Raw genomic sequence first — 17,828 nt, 5'->3', positions numbered from 1 at the left:
ATGTTTGCAAAAGTTTGCAAAGTGTCTGTTTTTCAGAAGGAAAAGAAATTCTTTTCTAAGTATTAACAAAAAGATATTACGCGATAGATGTACGACAAATTAACAAATTATGATTGATTGGGTTATAGCGAGTGATGGATTAAATCATAGTCAATTTAATTTCATTAAGTTCATCCATAGGATGCAAGATTTTGTTACGTTCGTTGCCCCGTTACCGATTATGTAGAAACGCATAATCATCTTATTCCAGACACGTAATCGTAACAGTCGTTCATTGGCTAATCCTGTACGCACATTTAAGGCTTTGATCGAACGTATGCCACTGGAAACGTTTAATGGAATCCGAGATCGTTAAAAGTAAAATGCCTGATTTGGTTACAGTATCGAACAAACCTGGTCATAGAAAGTTCTTGTCTTTTTTTCTACCACGTTATTTCCATTCGATCTGTTCTTTTTTTTCTAATCTCGTTATGTAACTTTTCCACATCATTCGTGAACATTTTCATCGTGTCGAAGAAATAAATTTTTAAAAATTTGTCTACTGCTTAAAAAAACGCAAGAACTCGCTGTAAAATTGCGCAATTCTTCGATTGCCACGTGCATATATTCGCCGATTTTTTGCATCTGTATAAACAGAGGAAACGTGGATTTGCAGTTTCTACGATGGGAGCTGCCAGTGCCGGAGTTGACGGAGTTCACCTTCTGCCTGTGGATGCAATCGAATGATCTCACTCACTCTCATCCCATATTCTCCTACTCGAGTAAGTAGACTCAAAGAACGTCGATGCGAACGTTTCTCCGTTTCGTGATTATCTTCTGGCCCCTTTCGTGCCTTTACGCAGCCAAGCAAACAGCCACGAAAAGCATTTTCACCGCTCAGAGAGTCGCTGGCTCGTGCCGGCTAGTCGCGTTTCGTTCGCTCGTCTTGACCAAGTGGTATTTAATGTTGCAAAGATGAAGTGTTAATAACTGTTTACGCGATTGCTTCCGACAGAAGACGAGCGAGAGCGACTGGTACGATCGTGGATAGCGCCACATGGCAGGAGCATTCACCTTGAGATCGGAGGAAAACAGGTGCTCGCAATGCCGACCGATATTCTAGAGAATCGATGGTACCATTTCTGTCTCAGTTGGGAGAACCAGGCCGGGCTCTATGGACTCTGGATCAACGGCCAGCTCTGGGCTCAAGGTCATTCTGATCAGGTTCGTCGAATTTTCATCTATTTTGCAAAGAAGGACGATGAGAAAGTGAGGAATTTCTATCACTTCGTATGCTACTTGTTGTCTAAAATTCTAACAACTCCATACCAAGGTCATACCAAGTAGGTCGTAAGTTATCAAAAGTGCAATCATTCGTGGCAGACCCAATGGGAAAATTCTAAAAATGTAAATGAAGTTGGTGGTGCCAATGCGTAATAGTTTGCCTTAACACTTTGACTGCCACGCCAAAATCACGTGTTTCATCTCGGGACGTCACGGGAGTATTTTTATTATTCAAAGCATATAATGGCAAAATAATGATAAATTGATGATATAAAACAACATTCTTCCTCAATGGACCGTTTATCTTACTGGTGGTCACGGGTGACCACCGTGGCACGTTGGTAACAGTTGATAGCGACATATTATAACAAGGCTTCGTTTATTTCAAAAACCATTCGCTTTCGTTATTTCGTCGTAAGCAAAACGCGCGGAATATATTGTTGAAACGTGTAGAAGATATTAGTAAACAGTATTAGGATTATTTTTAATGATTTCGACGAAACATTCGGCTGAAATGGTACAGGTCCGCAAGAAAAATTATGTTTGCGATAAACCAATGGTAGTGTAGATTACAAGAGAGGAAAATGTGCTGTAGATTTATCGGATCAAATGATAGCATATTCTACACCACATAGAAGGACCCTCGAGTGGTATATAAAATTAGCTTTAGAGTTATTGTTAGATACATCAATTTCAAACGCGATGATACTCTATAAACAAGCAACAAAACTAAAAATCAAGTTATCAGATTTTAGAATGGCACTCGCAATGCACCTCACACAGTGCCATTCGCCAGAGCCGTCAAATATACTTATCCGACAAAGATTGCGACACGAAATGCAGAAGAAAGAAGGGCAAGCGTACCTGGCACGAAAATTTTGCAGAGAGTGGTATAAAAAAATGTTAAACAGTTAGGATGAAAAATTGCTATGAATCAGACCAAAAAGGTGATCACCTATCGTCCAGATTGTATCGGCGAGCCACATTTATGTTTAAAGTGTTTTAACACAGTGCACCGTTAGATGCAAGATTTCTTCTCATTTTTTTATTAATGTTCTAATAAAAATGTTTAATTGTCCAATGGACCACTTTTAATTTCAAAGTATCTTCTATTTATCGGTTATATTCGAAATGCCCAAACAGTCAATTTTCATTCAATTTTTACAATTGTAAGAAGTTGAAGTGGTTCAATGACCACCGTGGCGTCACAGGAGAAACCGTGACCAACGTGGCAGTCAAAGTGTTAATTCGTCGCGTTCCGTCGTAATTAATTAACAACTTCAACAATATCTTCTTACCTGCCCCATCGCAAAATTATAGATTTTTCTTTATAATATAATAGCGTTATAGCTTTATGATATAATAGCGTTCGAATATTTGCATTTCACGTATTCGTGTGGAGGCGAAAAAGTTTCGACTCGCCTTTCAGGGCACTGACAACTTCATCCACGCTTCTTACAACTTTCCCATCAGATTTCCCACAAATGATTGTGTTTTTACGATACTTTATTACGGCTTACATAATGTGCCTGAAGGGATAGAAATTTCCCATTTTCTGACTATTCTCCGCTACGCGGAATTTCCCATAGAAATCTGACTTACTACGCTGCTGAAAGGCAAATTATTTGTACGAAACTCGTGATCGATTTTAGACGATAGGACAGAGGATCCCTAGTGGAGGAGACATCGTGCTGGGCCAGGAGTACACGGACTTTGACAAAGGGCTGGAGGACGGTATCGAGGGTTCTGTATTGGGCTTCAACCTTCTTCTAGCTTCGGCTTTCGATAACCCGCACACAGACTACCAGCTCGAAGCCTCCTACGATTCGACTCGGGTGTCCACCTCGAGTTACGCCACGGTTCCGCTTTTTGCGAGGATTCCAACGAAACTGATGCAACGCGCCATCGATTATGGAACGCGAACGAGAACGCCTTACACATTCCTGCCGACTAATTCTAATAAACTTCGAGGACGTGGCTACGACAAGAACGCCGTGTCTCTGCCTCTGCTGACCGGCACAGCTAAATCCATCTCTTCTGGAACGACCGACCCATGGCGCGATGCTACGAGCATAGAACTGTCCAGGTTGCAAGATCAACCTCTAGGACTGCAATTGATAACATTGTCGTACACACACTGTGAAATTGGTAGAGGAAGTCCTTACATCGGTGGTAAGCTGATGTTGATCTCGTGGACCAGAACAGCGGTTCGTATTTTTGGTGGAGCTTTGTTGAAGAACGTTGCCAGCGATTGTGGCAATTTCTAAGAATTTGCAGCAGCAGCTCTCTCACACTGTACGATAGAATCGAAATTGCTGTAGACACAGCCAGTAACCACGTTTTCGAACGTAGAGAAAGCGTTTAAATTTAAAGAGTGGGGCATCCGACTGGAGTTGTAAGGTCGTCGTCGCCAATATGGCCATACGCATATGTATTATATGCGCGTGAAAGATAGAACATTGGTGCAAACGTATTTACATGTAATGTCACAGTTACTCGTCGTATCGAAGTTCCAACGTCTCTGTATTTATATCGGTTTGGCGACTAAGTGATTGCGGATTTTGTCAATACCGCCTAATGACAAAATCCAGTTGCCAACTATTTCTGTATTTCTTTGCCATTTCCATATTTATCGAATGGTATAAGAGTGTACGATTTAAGTGTCGTGTCGCTGAAACGAATCTGTGAACGTATCAGGTTATGCCAAAAGTTTCTTTCGTTTTATAAGAAAGTAGCAGATGCACAACATTGTTTCTTTTATATTATTTTATTGAATTATGTTTGATCCATTTTATTCTATTATTACAAAATGGATCATACATAAAATAGTATAAAATAAAAAATGTTGTGCATCTATTGTTTCACTCATGAAACGAAAGAAACTTTTCGGACAATCTAATACATGTTACAAGGTATTTGTCAGAAGCTATACCTTTGGGTAGCAAAGATCATGCTATTTTATAAACTATAATACGTACACATGATGAGAGAACATCTATACCAATGTATAGCACTAACTGTATACGTATGTTTAAGACTAGTATTCACGCTGTTTATTTATTTTTCACTAACAATGTACGTATTAACAACGTATGTTTGCAATAAATGTCTTGTACTTCTCTATACATTTTTAGATTGCCTTCATATTTTGCTGTTACAATCGCGATAATCGTTACACTGCTAGTGAAATTTCAGATTGTACATAACACGTTTATAAAACGTTCCGACGATTTGATGACATTTATGCGTTATGCTGTTAACACTAGAACGACCACACCAGTGAAATTGACTGGTTTTACAATTTTATTTTCAAATTTCTACTTCGTGTTATATTCTTTTCCGCAATGATGTAATGACTTTCGCGACGATAACTAAAAGAATAATATAATGAATTTTATTTTATCTTGTTATTTCTATACTTAAACTCCCCCCTCGACATTTTTTTTTTTTTTTTTGATAACTGTATTATCACGTAAACAATTATTGTATACTCGATACAGCGTCCTTATGATATTCAACACTGAATCATCGATCACGCACCCCCTTTTTTTTTTTTGTTTTTTGGTTATATTCTGCGCTCCTCGATATTATTACTGTTAATAATATTTTCAATAAAAATAATAACTAATTATTGCACCTGGCCCATAACCTGTTGCGATCCTATCTCTGAGTATAGAAATAACAACATTTTGTTTTTTATGTATTCAAACTGAAAATAATTTTGCATCAAGGCTACTTATACCAATACCAGTGAAAATGACTGGTACTTGTCAAAGTGTAAAAGGGTGCTGCAATCTGTTTATTGAACCCCAATTAACCAGTTTCCCCATTTTCTACAACTTGCCATACGTTTTTCAAATTTTTCGATATGACGATATCAGTTATCAGGAAAATTCCGAATCGATCGCTGAATCGCTAGATGCTAACACTAGAAACACCACACCAGTCAAAATGACTGGTTTATGACTGGCCCCAGATGGATTAATAATACTAAAAATGCACTATATAACATGGAATTCCTTCCGTAAGAGAGTAATAAATCAATAAATATAAAAATATTGTATTATTAGGTATTTTTTAAACACCAGTCGTTTTCACTGGTTTTGATAGAAATATCTTCGTGTTAACTATCGGTAGTGCTAGTGTTAAACACACGGTAAGCATCGCGTACCATTGCGTTTAGTTTGCGATCGGCGAACCACAATCTCGTTTCATAGCGCGTCCCAATCGAATTTCGCGAAAGAAACGCGAGAATACGGGTGGTTGCGACACCCGTAGAAATCGAATAGAAAACGGAAAGCTACGAACACCACGAGCTTTCCTTTTACCTTATTTATTTTCCGTTTGTGTTTCTTCCTATGTATATTCAAATTATCGATCGATTATCAATAAATAGTTGTATACAATTTTCACCTAACGTACGATCTTCAAAAGGAACGCAATATTTGCGCAATGATCTAATCTTCCTAATTATCAGCGAAGACTAACAATTACCTACTACTAACAATTAAGTTTCTTTCGTTTCATAAGCTGATAATAGATGAGCAACAATTTCTGTTTCATATTATTTTACTAAATTAAGTATGAACCATATCGTTCTATTTCTATTATTATGTTCGTGCATAATTCAATAAACTAATATAAAACAAAAACATTGCGCGTGTATTATTTCCTTATAAAACGAAAGAAACTTTCCGGACAATCTAATAGTTGTAAATAAAAGAATAGAAAATTCACGTAAAACCACTCCAAACTGGAGCATCTGCTTAAGTAACGATTAAACAAGTATATCACCGGCAATTTAGCGATGAGAGGCAGCGTCATTGTTTCGCATCTCGCTCGCTGCGAGATAAAATCTATGTGCAACAGCTTGCTGCCGCAATCTCGGAAAAACCCGAGAGTAGAAGAAACGCGTGCAACGTTAGAAAACCGAGGACAGATCGATATCGAGGCGAGGCGAGGTAAAAAAGGTCGCACGAGTAGCTATTTACGTGCAACTTGAAACTCAGCCAGGAATACCGGTGTGTCGATCGTTATGGGAAATATGCAGAAAACGGTTCGCGTTTTCGACCTATTTCCTGGCTTTCTTTCCATAGCGGTCCGCCAGCACTTTCGCCACAGTCGGATACGTACAACGTCATGCACGCACGGTTATAACAACGAGACCAGACCAGACCAGACCAGACAGCCCGGTAATTCGTCTACGAGTTTCGTAATCTTTCTCACGAGTTACGTCCCGTTACACGGTCTTTGGATCCACCGATCCATAGATCTTTAACGCGGTTCTTATTTCACGTGTTTATCTATGTATTTGCATATGTTGTTGACATACGTTTAACCGTATGTTGGCAATGGAAATACGACGCATATCTAGAAAGTAATCTCCGATTGGAGAAGATTGGAAAAGAAACACAGGTTGCTCGATCAAGATGTTTGCCGTTGTTTCGTGTAACTTTAAGATATCGTCCATCAGGTGAGCGATAAATTCTGTGTGATAAAATTATTTTATCGTAAGATTGCGAAGGGGAAAAAAGTATTATAACTAGCTTATAAAGTATATTATTTATAATATTATTATTTCTATAATATTTATATTATTAACACTTTGACTGCCACGCCGAAATCACGTGTTTCGCTCAGGACGACACGGGAGTATTTTTATTATTCAAAGCATATAATGGCAAAATAATGATAAATTGATGACGTAAGACAACATTCTTCCCCGATGGACCGTTTATCTTATTGGTGGTCACGGGTGACCACCGTGGCACCTTGGTAACAGTTGATAGCGACATATTATAACAAGGCTTCGTTTATTTCAACAAACCATTCGCTTTCGTTATTTCGTCGTAGGCAAAACGCGCGGAATATATTGTTGAAACGTGTAGAAGATATTAGTAAACAGTATTAGGATTATTTTTATGATTTCGACGAAACATTCGGCTGAAATGGTACAGGTCCGCAAGAAAAATTATGTTTGCGATAAACCAATGGTAGTGTAGATTACAAGAGAGAAAAATGTGCTGTAGATTTATCGGATCAAATGATAGCATATTCTACACCACATAGAAGGACCCTCAAGTGGTATATAAAATTAGCTTTAGAGTTATTGTTAGATACATCAATTTCAAACGCGATGATACTCTATAAACAAGCAACAAAACTAAAAATCAAGTTATCAGATTTTAGAATGGCACTCGCAATGCACCTTACACAGTGCCATTCGCCAGAGCCGTCAAATGTACTTATTCGACAAAGATTGCGACACGAAATGCAGAAGAAAGAAGGGCAAGCGTACCTGGCACGAAAATTTTGCAGAGAGTGGTATAAAAAAATGTTAAACAGTTGGGATGAAAAATTGCTATGAATCGGACCAAAAAGGTGATCACCTATTGTCCAGATTGTATCGATGAGCCACATTTATGTTTAAAGTGTTTTAACACAGTGCACCGTTACATGCAAAATTTTTTCTCATTTTTTTGTTAGCGTTCTAATAAAAATATTTGATTGTTCAATGGGACACTTTTAATTTCAAAGTATCTTCTATTTATCGGTTATATTCGAAATGCCCAAACTGTCAATTTTCATTCAATTTTTGCAATTGTAAGAAGTTGAAGCGCTCCGGTCACCAGTGACCAACGTGACAGTCGAAACGTTAATCAAAATTTGATTTAGAATTTGAATTTTTCATTTTTATTGTTATATAGAAAAATTAAAGTTGTAGAACGCAACGGCGAATATTTCGATCGAACAATTTGCAGCGCTATTTTCTAAGTAAACTCTCAATCTCGTTGAAAAATTTCGATTATTATCGTGGATATCTTATCAGAGAAAACCTTTACGCAGGTGTGTCGTTTAACTGAGAAATAAAATATCCACGATTTGCTGTTCCAACAACGTAAAACACCCCATGTAGCCGCTAACAAGTAGCAGACAAGCAGTTACACAACGTCCTCGACGCAGAGTCCGATTAATTGTCCGAAACGTATCTTCGAAACTTTCACCGCTTAAGAATATTTCTCAATGCGAGATTACGAGATCGAACGACGTTTTGCTCGTTAGTTTCTGGTTTCGTTCGCTCGACGTCTATTTCGACCGTGAAACGCCGGAACCTTGCCCGTGTTTTACACTTACGATCGAAGGGCGCGGAGCTGGCGAGGGTTGCGTGACGACCACGCCACGCGATCGACCGCGTCTCACCGGTACAGCAAGTAAAGCGCCGTTTCACCGGTTCCGATCCTGTTCGCCGAACTGCTTTCGCTTTCACCGAAAAATGCGTGGTCAGGTTCCACGAGCCGCTTTTGACCCTTTTCAACAGACTCGCTCACGTAATTCATTCGACGTTGCGGCTCACGCGTATTGGCCACGAAACGGCTACAGCCTCGATGGATCGATGAGTCGAGAGATCGTCATCTTACGATGGACGTGTTAAAATTTGACGAATGTCTGTTCGCAGTCGTACCAGTGTCTCGGTATTAGTAACAAGTGGATTTTTTATGCATTTGTCAGATAAACATTGTAGGTGACTAAAGATAAATAACACGAGTTAAACGTGAAATGAAAAATTCATAATGCATTTTAGTATTTGTTTACAATGCGGCATCGTTCGATTATAACTTTATTCAGTCACAACTGATAGTATAACTTTTGAATTAATTTTAACACCACTAAATTGGTGTATTTTATCGTATACTGTACTTTATAAAATCAGAACAGTAATTAATTTGGAATAATTCCAGGTAAACGATAATTGATAATAACAACAAAAAAAAAAAGAAAACGCTTTGCAGAAGTAAAAAAGGCAGATCCTTCGTTCGGTCACACAGCGATGTTCTTAACAGGAAGATCTGCCTATTCGGTTGGCTAAGTGTTAAGGATGCATTTGCAATGGCGGACAAATGAAAGTTAAAAGTAATTTTACAAAACGGATTTTCACTACCCTGGAGTTAGTAAAGTTATTTGAATAAATTGATATTTTTATCCAGAGCCGGCGCGGTATACGAAAATTACCCAATTAAAAAACACCGATTCTGATTAACTTTTAACAGAATGATGATACTATTACCAGATGCAAGACATTTTTTTTAGTAGTTTAAAGTTCAAAGAAGTGACAAAAATCACGAAAGTTCAGTGTAACTCCATGAAGTCCTCATATCCTGGAAACTACTTTAGATAAAAAAATCCGGGCGCATTCAGAGAAATGTATTTTTCAGAGAAATTAAACTACATCCATAGTTTTTTGCAAAAGTCATACATGATTGCAGATTTTCTACTTTCATTAAATTTCTTCACACTTCAAAGCGAACTATGGATGCGAAAAAATATTACTTGGATTTGCTTAGAAAACTGCTTATAAAAAATATATAATATGTAACAGCATTTGTAAATAAATAGTTCCCTGTTGTAAAATTTAAGTGTCGAATTTGAATGTACATTTAGGCCTCGCAAAAGGTCACGCTGGCCCTGTTTTTATCGACTGCTTTCCTAATGTTAACACTTTGATTGCACAAAATGCAATAAAGCATTTAATGGCGAAATAATAATAAATTCCTAGATCGTTGTCTCGATGGAAAAATTAAAAAAAAAATTTTATTCTATAAAATATATTCTACAAAAATATTCTAAAAAAATATTCTATAAAATTTTATTCTAAAAATTTATTCTATATTTTCGACTCCTTTTTTCGCGTAGAATCACCCCCTTTCCGCTTGTACCGCCAATTACCAACCACCCTGTATAATAGTAAGGTATGTGCACACTTCTAACTTCAATTATATGATTATAAAGCAGCATTTACAATTATTTTCTAAGATGTGTTTATAATAATATTCGTAAATTACCACTCAAAGATATGAATGCAACCATAGTGCACCGTTAGATGCAAAATTTGCTCTCATTTTTCTTTATTGATGTTCTAATAAAAGTGTTTAATTGTCCAATGGGTCACTTTTGATTTCAGAGTATCTTCTATAAAATGCCCTAACTGTCAATTTTCATGTAATTTTTACAATTGCAAGAAGTTGATGCGCTCCGGTCACCGATGACCCAAAACTGGGATCACATGATCCGATAAATCGAATCCGAAAGAAGGAGCGTATCTGCATCGATCGAGTTCCACGTTCGCCTCTATAAGAAATAGTCGACACTTGATAAAATCCATAGAAACCCCCTTACCCGTCTGGCAACCCCTTTAAACCCCTGGCACGTGACTGGAGACGACGTATTTCGATCGTTCAAAGATCTCGATCGGACAGATGCGTTTAAGGAATTCGTAACGCGAAAGTAAAACACGCCGGAACACGAGAGACACATTCCTCGCGCATGATTGAGATTTTCTCTCTGAAAAGAAATTTCCCGGCTGTCTGTATTTTCCACGCGTCCGCGCAAACAACAATTCAGAAATGGACAGGAAGACAGACAACTTGGCGTTATAATGCACGACATTATGAACTCGGAAATATTCGATGTTTGTATTCACCTTATCCGCGAAACTGCATCGCATGAAATAATAGCTACAGACATTTGCATAAATACAAACGAATAAGTTTGTAAAACAGTTTCACTGCACGCAGGAAACCACGTGTCACGTCATCGCGTAGTCAGCTTTTAAAAAAAGTTTGCGGATGAAACGTTTCACAACGTGGACAGAATCCGAGAAAAAGTGCGATCGTGGGTTCTCACAACTCTCTTACGGAATGTCGTTTTTATCGTTTCTATTATGTCGCAATAAATACACGCATTCGTCTCGACAACCGATCGGTCGATTAAACGTCCAACTTCCTGTTCATCGCCTCGCTCCTGCCTCGTTTGCTTCCTGCTAACCTGATTGTCGCCGTGTCGATTCGTAGTCGAAAGTCGATCAGACGACTATTACGACGTAGATCGCCTAATCGGAGCCAATGGATAACCGGTATCAAGTCCAGTGTCTGGATTTACATAACCACGGGAGAAGCTTACGAAACAGTTAGGCGTAGGGCTCGTTAAAGCGAGCTCGGCAGAAAACTCGAGAGAATCGATGGAGAACCGCGACGTTGGACTATTAAAAAAAAAAATTACTCGCAGATCACGTCAGCATGGGTCGGAGTATCTGGGTTAGAAATGAACGGAGCCTGTCCTCTGGCTGATTGCTGGCGATCGATTGGTTTCAACGAAGGATTCTATTTGTCCTGTTCGATTCGATTCCCTTCTAATCGAAGGACCCAGTCACGAACATCAACCGGAGGAATTAGCGTCATTTGCACTTTCCTCGATTCAGCTTTTTATTCGCCGGTCATTCCACTTGAGGATAATAAATCACCTCGATTTAACGTGACTTGCACGCACAATCAATTTTACAAGTTTTTCCACACAAGCAGCCCGCTGTGCAACCGTGTGATTCACGGTCATTACCGAGTCGTGAACGTGAATAGTCGACGATCGAGTCGGTCGTATGCCGCGTTCGCTTAGCTTCTGCTTTAGGAGCGGAACAATTACACGGATTTTTTAACGCCGTTGCACGCTATAATTCGTCTACACTCGCTCGCGGCTTTTATTTTGTCGCCTGTCGAATCGTCGATGCGGCTTTTTTCAAACAGGCTCGCTTTACAGAGACGCAATCGCGTTTCTGCATCGTCGTTGTAGCACGCGGAATCCACTTTCATTTTGCAGGGTGAGTCGTCCTTTCGCCGTGCTCCGCACCTTCCTTCCGCTCTGCCACGGAGAAAGGAGAAAAGCGAAAGAATTTCGTGGCTCGAGAGAAACGATTGTTTCGATATTCCTCTTCTAAGAAATATACAGGGTGTCCGATCTTAATGTACGAGTGGACATTGTTAGTAAACTACCGGTTAGAGGAGAAGTTATAATTTTCCCGTAGATGGACGCGTGACATAGTATATTTCTCTTAGACATTGGGTTGGCAACTAAGTGATTGCGGAGTTTGTCATTAGGCGGTAATGGCAAAATCCGCAACCACTTAGTTGCCAATGTAATATGGACTGTAACACGCTAAACTTGAAACGTATAATTTGCACGTTTAATAAGTAGATTGCACGGATGTCTACGCGTTTATGAGAAAGGGGAATAGTCGAAATGCAGCTCGAGACAACTAAAATTCCAACGAGGCGTCGTTCTATTAGACGTAAAGTATCGTAGAAACACGATCATGAAAAACATAGATGAGCCCGACGAAGACAACTTTCTCGTTTCGAACGATCATAAGACGTCGAAACGAATGTACAAATTGCAAACATTCGCGCGTTTTCTTCTAAAGGAAAGTCGATATTTATTCAGTGGAAATTGAATGAATTTTGTGAATTATTGGGTTGGCAACTAAGTGATCGCGGATTTTGTCATTGCCGTCTAATGGTACAGCTGGGAAAATTGAAAAACTTCATTTCGAAAAGTTTTTAGCAACAAGGGTTGGTCTGCAGCACGATACGCCTATAACTTCAAATACATCTTCAAGCGCTTGATTTTCTTCTGCTCATTTTAGATTTTTAATTTTTCCCACTCCGTTTCATACTCTGATATCCAATCTCTGGCTTTTTGCGTTCCATCAAATTGTTTTAAGCCGAAGTTTGCTTCTTCTTTCTCATAATTCCACATTTTTCCTTAATAAGTTACGAAGTGGTTCCAGGAGTTTGCAGGCATCTTCTATAAATTTAGAATAAAAATTCATTTTCTCCAGCAATTGTCTTACATTTTTTTTGTCCTTTGGGCGTTCAAATTCGCGTATTGCTCTCAGGTTATCTCTTCCTGGTCGCACACCGTCTGTTTCCATGATGCGACCAAGATATTTTACTGAACTTTTTGCAAAACTGATATTACCACCTAATGACAAAATCCGCAATCACTTAGTTGCCAACGCAATAATAGAATCATATCGTTTAGAATGCACCGCTCGAACAATCTTCACATCCTCTGTAAAACGTTATTAGCTTTTACACGTGGAGAAAGTGACTAGTTTAGCAGATATCTCAGCCTTGATTTGCTCAAATCTGTCGTATAAAAGAGAAGAAGAAAAATAAAAATAAAAAAGTGGTACGTTGCGAATTTTCCTGTACCTCGTACGAGTTTCATAGTGTAACTGTTAAAATATCTGCTAAATTAATTTTATTAATCCCTTAACGTACAAATAAGATGGAATTTGATGTTTCCCAAGAATAATATTTCATCTGACTCAACTGAACAGTTATATGCAAGCGTAGAAACAGAACATTTTATTTCTTAATTCACATTGCAAAATAAATATAACGTTTAATCAGGTTGATATATACTGTTAATGGACAGTAATTAAGTAACATTATAAGATAATAAATGAATAATTCCATAAAGTATGATACATTTGAAAACATTTTGCAACATCTACAAGAACTAGACATTCCTACACTGTCAAGTTGTTTCGCTTCTTATATTATTTTTTACGCACACATGGTATCTTTTTGCAGGATGTTCCGTTTTATTAGTCGAAAATGTGGTCAATGTTTTGCTTGTAGCCGAGTTGGGCACTCACTTTGCGACCGTCTACCGTGTGTCGGATAATTAAGAACAGACAAATTGTGTAGCACATGTTCTGCGATATTCGATCGAAAATTTACAGCCGATTGCTTTGCGGAATTAGGCAACTTAGAATATAGGACATAAGCGTTATAAACAGCTATGTCAAGCAGATAAAAGAACATTTTAGATAAAACAGAATCGATGCAGGACTTTCCGCGTCCGCTGCAGACAGTTGCTGACGTCTTCAAGACGTCATCGTATGCCAAGGGTTTTAACACTTTGACTGCCACGCCGAAATCACATGCTTCGCTCAGGACACCACGGGAGTATTTTCATTATTCAAAGCATATAATGGCAAAATAATGATAAATTGATGATGTAAGACAACATTCTTCCCCAATGGACCGTTTATCTTATTGGTGGCCACGAGTGACCACCGTGGCACCTTGGTAACAGTTGATAGCGACATATTATAACAAGGCTTCGTTTATTTCAACAAACAATTCGCTTTCGTTATTTCGTCGTAGGCAAAACGTGCGGAATATATTGTTGAAACGTGTAGAAGATATTAGTAAACAGTATTAGGATTATTTTTAATGATTTCGACGAAACATTCGGCTGAAATGGTACAGGCCCGCAAGAAAAATTATGTTTGCGATAAACCAATGGTAGTGGCAGATTACAAGAGAGGAAAATGCGTTGTAGATTTATCAGATCGAATGATAGCATATTCTACACCACACAGAAGAACCCTCGAGTGATATATAAAATTAGCTTTAGAGTTATTGTTAAATACATCAATTTCAAACCCGATAATACTCTATAAACAAGCAACAAAACTAAAAATCAAGTTATCAGATTTTAGAATGGCACTCGCAATGCACCTCACACAGTGCCATTCGCCAGAGCCGTCAAATATACTTATTCGACAAAGATTGCGAGACGAAATGCAGAAGAAAGAAGGACAAACGTACCTGGCACGAAAATTTTGCAAAGAGTGGTATAAAAAAATGTTAAACAGTTGGGATGAAAAATTGCTATGAATCGGACCAAAAAGGTGATCACCTATTGTCCAGATTGTATCGACGAGCCACATTTATGTTTAAAGTGTTTTAACACAGTGCACCATTAGATGCAAGATTTCTTCTCATTTTTTTATTAATATTCTAATAAAAATGTTTAATTGTTCAATGGGACACTTTTTATTTCAAAGTATCTTCTATTTATCGGTTATATTCGAAATGCCCAAACTGTCAATTTTCATTCAATTTTTACAATTGTAAGAAATTGAAGCGCTCCGATCACCAATGACCTTCCTGGCGTTACAGGAGAAACCGTGATCTACGTGACAGTCAAAGTGTTAATGCTTCTTCCACGCGTACAAGTTAATAATTTTTTATAAAGAATGTCAAGATAGAATATGATTAGCGTATTTAAGAATACTCGATCACGTTATCGAAATTCTAACGTAACTTGCGCAACGATTACTTAGATCAAATGTTTCAACAATTTTTACTCGTTTTTGAGCCATGTCACGCTCCATGATTGTTTTGCCATGAATCCGCTAGACAATTGCTAAAGCAGAACGAAAGATGATACACCGTTGCAGAATGGCGGTGACGTTAATCAGTTAGCACAATTAAACAATGTGCACTGTGTATCTTGTAGATTCTACGTATGGAAATATGTGCGAAAATGTTGCCTGATAGCGATAATATAAAAATTTCAGAACGATTTTTCTAGCACGCCTAATATATTCGCAAGAGTTTTCCACGTCAAATACTTTCGCACTATTGGACTGGCAACTAAGTGATTGCGGATTTTGTCATTGCCACCTAATGACAAAATCCGCAACCACTTAGTTGCCAAGCCAATATAACCGTGGAATATCTTGGTATTTGCACGCCGATACTTTCTTCTGTCCACTGTTTTCCAAAGACTTCCGGTATGAGAACAGCGACGCGCGCTATCTATTTCGACGCCTCTGCAGCTTGCGGTTTTCCCATCGGCGAAAGTTCCGACCTCGAATCGATAGGTCGAAGTTCGAGGCGGCACCAGCCAGCCAGCCGTTCGCTCTAATTTTCTGCTCGTTACAAGTTCTCAAATGACCACGCCGATTAGTATTCTGCGAACGAACGGGCCAATAGATCGGGTACACTGTCGTCCAAAAGGAAACTGTACACTTTGGTCTATCAGAGCAGCGTCTAATGAACTTTTCCCATTTTGTCGGGGAAAATTGTACGCAAAATCGGATGGAAAATGCGCACGCGAGATAATCCAGAAATATAACGTTAATCGATAATAAATCAAAGAAGTTTCATTTTATACGCTTATTACGGCGATGCTAAATTTGCATATCGATGAGATAAAAGTACTTGTTCATTTTCCTATGAAGAATTAAATCTATCAGAGAGAAAAGCTTGGATATTTTGATTTTGCAATCGTCTGTGACGAACGCGTCACTTTCACTTCGCAAGACAAATCGTTTTTCAATAGAAACGTAGCATACAATGTCAGTGCGTTTAAGGCCATTTGAAAAATTGTTGGAAACTTCGTCTCTATTGCAAGCAAATTTTACACGTACGTCGATTAATATTATATAATAGTATAATAAATAAAATAATATTAATAATAATAGATAAAACTCGGCCAAATCCACTTGGTCCCTTAACAGACAGACGATCGACATTTTTCATTCCACTGGCCTGTGGCAGGTGGAAAAATCCAACGCATAAGGTCGCAAGCCCTTTTTATTTCAATATCTAACATCTGCATATTTTTCTATCTTGTACAATATATTAGGTTGTCCGGAAAGTATCTTTCTTTCGCAAACGTGTTTTTTACAACAGTGCACTTTCGTACAAACGTGAAACCAAGTTTGTGGAATGTCACGGTGTTTATCTCAACAAAACAAAATGCATTATACGTAATTCAAGAAAGTAATATAAAAGAAAAAACGTTGTGCGTCTATTATTTCCTGATAAAAACGAAAGAAACTTTTCGGACAACCTAAGACCTTTACTACCAGCCTTTCCATTAATTATTTATGCAAAAATTCCTTTCAAATTAAATTTACATGTTCTCAGTGCGAACAAAATTAATGTAGGTTATACAGATTTTTAACATGCAGATTTAAAATAATAAATATATAGTTAAATATAATTATAAACAAATGAAACTCATTTGCTGTCTTGTTAATATTTGTTATGATACCTTTCCATATAATAATGCGAGTCGTCACCTATCTGTTAGAATATGCACGCGTTGCTTTGTTTTCGCAAACATGACAATTCTTATCTCTACAAATGAACATTTTGATTCTTATTCATTTTACATAAATAGAAAACTAAAATCTGTTATAGCTCCGAATAAAGATGAAAGATGACATTAATTGTACTGAAAATTCATCAAAACTTATATGTCAGAAATCTTTAAGTCCTGCATGTTTGAATGGGTTTAAAATAAGAGTATTTCAAAGGATATTTTGTTTATCGCATAACAATTTTTATGTGATAAACATAAAATAAATAATATGACAAGACACAGTGATGATTTAAAACATTTCGTTCTAAAAACATCGACAGATTTTCTTCATCTAGTAAACATTACTAAACAAAATTTTAAGACTAACCAATAAAATATATATACATATGCAATGGTATTGTCTGATATTGCGAGTAATACAATCTTGTCGTAATCTGCGAGATGTTGTTACTTAGTTGTGTGCAATACGTGTAAATGTATTTAAATGTTTACAAGTGTATTGGGAGTCCTCGCGTGGATGATGCGAACAATATATGTAAAAATATATATAAAAACAATATATACAGGGTGGTAACAAGTGGTACAAGCGGAAAGGGGGTGATTCTACGTGAAAAAAGAAGTCGAAAATATAGAATAAAAATTTTTCGTTTGAGGCTATGTTTTCGAGAAAATCGACTTTGAATTTTCGCTCGGTACGCGTGCGGTACGTTATAACGGATCTCACTGTAGATCGTTATCTCGATGGAAAAATTAAAAAAAAAAATAAAAAAACTTTTATCCTATATTTTCGATTTCTTTTTTCATGTAGAATCACCCCCTTTCAG

General features: G+C 37.7%; 2 protein-coding genes and 1 long non-coding RNA gene across 22 annotated transcripts in view; 1 reads left to right on the top strand and 2 right to left on the bottom strand.

The window, feature by feature from the left end:
* Positions 1-17,828, bottom strand: part of LOC126874421 (uncharacterized) — a 171,172-nt gene that overhangs the window by 44,861 nt on the left and 108,483 nt on the right. The window lies entirely within an intron of this gene.
* Positions 1-17,828, top strand: part of LOC126874428 (uncharacterized) — a 34,034-nt gene that overhangs the window by 2,764 nt on the left and 13,442 nt on the right. Inside the window, exons 2-4 of one of the 2 annotated variants that reach the window (XR_007692791.1) lie at positions 656-761; positions 995-1,203; positions 2,916-5,333. Coding sequence is in view for 1 of the 2 variants with exons in the window: in XM_050636492.1 (XP_050492449.1) it covers positions 656-761; positions 995-1,203; positions 2,916-3,530 (930 nt within the window). In the remaining variant the exon portion in view is untranslated. Of the gene's footprint in view, positions 1-655; positions 762-994; positions 1,204-2,915; positions 5,334-17,828 lie in introns of those variants that run through there. The other variant, XM_050636492.1, reaches the window with a different exon arrangement.
* Positions 4,695-14,404, bottom strand: LOC126874439 (uncharacterized). The gene is made up of 2 exons (XR_007692797.1): positions 14,186-14,404; positions 4,695-7,034 (listed from the first exon to the last, which is right to left on the bottom strand). It is a non-coding gene; the product is annotated as an uncharacterized LOC126874439 (long non-coding RNA).

This window comes from Bombus huntii, chromosome 16 (genome assembly GCF_024542735.1).
Source record: "Bombus huntii isolate Logan2020A chromosome 16, iyBomHunt1.1, whole genome shotgun sequence".
Lineage (NCBI taxonomy): Eukaryota > Metazoa > Arthropoda > Insecta > Hymenoptera > Apidae > Bombus > Bombus huntii.
Note: the sequence above shows the minus strand (reverse complement) of the source record. Positions and strands in the feature narration are given on the sequence as shown.